The 3,707-nt window shown below is 31.0% G+C and overlaps 1 protein-coding gene across 1 annotated transcript; it reads left to right on the top strand.

The window, feature by feature from the left end:
- The first annotated feature begins 295 nt into the window (after positions 1-295).
- LOC132746150 (uncharacterized) lies at positions 296-2,956 on the top strand. The gene is made up of 3 exons (XM_060735227.1): positions 296-625; positions 989-1,129; positions 2,112-2,956. Exons 1-3 carry the CDS (start codon positions 421-423, stop codon positions 2,267-2,269), a joined length of 504 nt encoding a protein of 167 aa, XP_060591210.1. The 5' UTR covers positions 296-420; the 3' UTR covers positions 2,270-2,956.
- Positions 2,957-3,707: the final 751 nt, after the last annotated feature.

Here is a 3,707-nt window from a genome sequence, read left to right as displayed (position 1 = left end):
AGCAGTTGGTCAGTAACGGAGAAACTGGTCATGACTGTATAGTGAGTGATTCAGAAAGACCTGTAAGTTTGATGGACCGCCTAAATATGACCAAAAATATGTTTTAAGCGGCTTAAAAAAACCTGAAAAACAAACTGTCGTTGAGAAGACAAAATTTGAATTCATAGATCGATCATAAAAACTAATTCAAAACGTATGCTCAGCCGTGACCATTTGAATACATCTTCAAAATATAACTTTTTTATTGATTCCAATGCAGTTTTACACGGCCCAGCGGACTGTTTCTATATACAAAGAGTAAATAAACAACAATATCCAATGGAGATTTTGGGATATATTTAAGTTCTCTTTGACTGTAATTTATGATCATTTCAGTTAAGACTTCAAAAAAGATAGCAGTTAAAAAATTTGCTCTTCAAGATGGGTTTTGGGCAAGCGTCTATAATGTTGAAAGTGGGGTTTATACTTATTATAGTAGCCCTTGTTATACAGATTCTGGCAGTGGCATTACCGTATTGGTATTCTAAAGAAGTTGCGAACAATTATGATGTGTATGGTGGACTGTTCCGCGGTTGTGCTGAAGCCGGCAACACCAAAGCATGTAACAACGTTAAAAACCCTACAGGTACGTTTATACTTCTAGCTTCATTTAACCAATATTTTCTTTAAAAAAAACTTTTTTATTCCGATACAGATTTTTTTTCAATATTTTTATTCATCTTTTTTTCATATAATCGTTTTATATATTATTTTAAAAAAAACATTTTTTTGTGTTATTTTAAGTTATTGAATTAGGAAATCTTTCAGGTATATTAAAAGGAAATTTTAAGAATTTGCAGTGGACTACTATGTTTTTTACTATTTATAAGCGTAAGAATTCTAAAAGTAGTAGAAATTTACATTTCAGTAAAGATTATGGTTACATAGATGTCGAGGATTTATTTCTTCAGAACTATTTTTATTCGAGTATATCTTTGATATATTATAGATTGGTGGGCAGCAACTCAGGCGTTTGAGATCATCGGTCTTCTTATTCTTGTGGCCGCTTTAATCCTTTGTATTATTGTACTGTTCGTCAAGGACATGAAAATATTGAAGATGGTCAACTTTATTCTATGCTTTTGTTCATGTGAGTAGCATGTAAAGTTACTTTATAACTATCTATATCAACGTTCTAATGTCAAAATCAAATGAATCTTTCAAATTTGAAAAAAAACCCTGAATGTATAAATACAGAAATTCTTTAAATCACCAAAGCATTGGTTATTTATCCAAATAAACTAGTAAATCATTAAGATTACATCATATTGTTTGCGAAGTTGTTAAATACTGATGTAAATGTATTCTTTCATTATTGCTTTTTTGCCCTAAGCAGAATGCGCATGCGCGAAATGATATTTCCGTTTCTAGGGAAATCGTATTGTAAAAAGGTCTATAATTAGAAATTTGAACACATATCTAGAGCTTTGTGATCATTTGTCGGATGAAGCGAGAATAAAGGCTTAAATTTGAAGGATTTCAACTTGAAAGTCTTCCTCTCTTATTTGTTAATTACTTAATATGGCGATATATTTAAACAAGATACACAGCTATTCAATGTCAAAAACATCCGACGTGTCATCAGCTTGCAAAATTTAAAGGACGATGATTTCGAAACATTCTTGAAATATTTAAGTAAAGAAGAGACACCGCTGAACAATTGTAAATGAACACCGTTGAACAAATGTAAAGGAACACTGGGGGGAAACGATGTAAAGGAACACCGGGTGAACAGATGTAAAAGGACACTGGGGGAACCAATGTAAAGGAATACCGGTGCAACGGTGTAACCAGTGGACCATTCGTTATTGATGAATATTATCCACTAAGCCAATATCATTTTATTTTATTTTCTTAAAATTTAAAAGAAAGATTATAGAAATGATACGTTTTTTTCTTCATACTTAATTTTTTACGTTATTTACATTTACGTAACTTTTGTTTAAAACTAGTTCATGCTAATCAAGTTTTATTATCAGAATGTCCATTTCTGTACAAAGTCATTCTATTTATACTTAGAGAACATCAATAAGTAAAGTGATATTAATCTTGCAGACATATTTTTTCTTCAGGTGGCTTCATCATCATTGGTGTTATTATATACGGAGCTGAATCAGAGGGTTGGTTAGCTGAATACTCCGGGGCATTTGCTCTTGCAATCATTGCTGGGATAGTTGCCCTTGTTGCAGGTGTACTTTGCTTATTGGATTGGATGAAAGCTCCAGCATAAAAACATAGAGAATCAAGGACGTTTAGGATTATTTAAAATAATTATAGCAATTTTTGTTGATAATTTAAGCGAATGAAGCATCAGAGAATATTAGAATAAGATACAGATTGTTGAACTTTTAGAGATAATAAATGGAACATTGTTTTGACGACTGAGTTACCATTTTTTATGAGATGTTAGGCCTTAATATTAGTCAAAGAGGAATATAACAACTGAAAGGTCATTTATACGTGCATAATGCTCAAAGGACTCCTTTGTATTACAGTTAGAAATGATATTTATTTATTGTAACAACTTTCTTTCCACTAAAAATAGGTCTTATAGAATTATATGTTAGAACAAGCATTTACATTATTATACCATTGTTAAGTTTGTATCATTTTATACGAGACTTTATTATTTGTAATGTATAGGGTTCTCTTCGTATTGTTAAAAATATGGCCTTGACATTCATAAACAGTTTGACGCTGTAAATTGATTAGAGCCACATCATTCTAGAGTTTACCTAAATCTTATTTTTCTTTTATATCATACAATCATACAGAGCGTTCATTTATCAATGTTTTCGTTATTTAGAAAACTCAATGTTTGCTTGTAAAGGTATAATTTAAGAACGATTGGATTCATTCATGTTTACTTTAACTATATATCATGTAAATAAATAGGAAATAAATATAATTAAACTTTTGTGTGTGTCGTCTAGTTATAAATCAATCATCATAATTACGCATATATTAGCTCAAATGATAGACATCCCCATGATAAACGAGGTCCGATCCGCTCGTTAAGGCACAATAGGCTGTGTTTGCTATCGAGTACGGACTACGGGTATGTCATCATTTATGCCCATAAAAGGTTTAATTTTGAAGCGCAAACTTCTGTTATTTTAAAAGAGAACATTTGCGAAAGAAATGAATTTTGAATCTGTACACCAACTCAGGGTATTTCGTTCGGATAGAATTCTTGGCTATTTAAACTGTCTTTGGAGTTTTCGAATCCAGGAAGCAAGTCAAATTTCCATGAATAGTTCTTGAAATAAGGGTATTATTAAACATCTCAAATAGCGTTCCCACCACGAATTCAAATAATTTATAGACATAAATGTGGCCAGGACAGATCGTTTGCTGAAAAAAATATATAATTATGACATTGTATTTTACACAAATAAAATTTCGTCTAATTTGTAATATTATCATTTTTTTTCGTTACAGCTTACAAGTTCATAAATGTAATTCCCTGCCAAAAAGGGCTTTCGAACAATTTAATTCTAATAAAAAACATTTATCCTCTTAACAAATGACGCCAGTTATTTCAAATTCAGTGTATTTCAAATTCATTTACCGCATCTCGATCAACGTGTACAGTCTTGAATCTGCCACAGTTCATTTGTACGACATTTCAGTATCAAATATAGAAAATTTACCAATTACGATATAAA

This window comes from Ruditapes philippinarum, unplaced genomic scaffold (genome assembly GCF_026571515.1).
Source record: "Ruditapes philippinarum isolate M1 unplaced genomic scaffold, ASM2657151v2 ctg4096_1_1_1_1, whole genome shotgun sequence".
Lineage (NCBI taxonomy): Eukaryota > Metazoa > Mollusca > Bivalvia > Venerida > Veneridae > Ruditapes > Ruditapes philippinarum.
The sequence above is the reverse complement of the archived record's forward strand: the minus strand, read 5'-3'. Positions and strand labels throughout refer to the sequence as shown.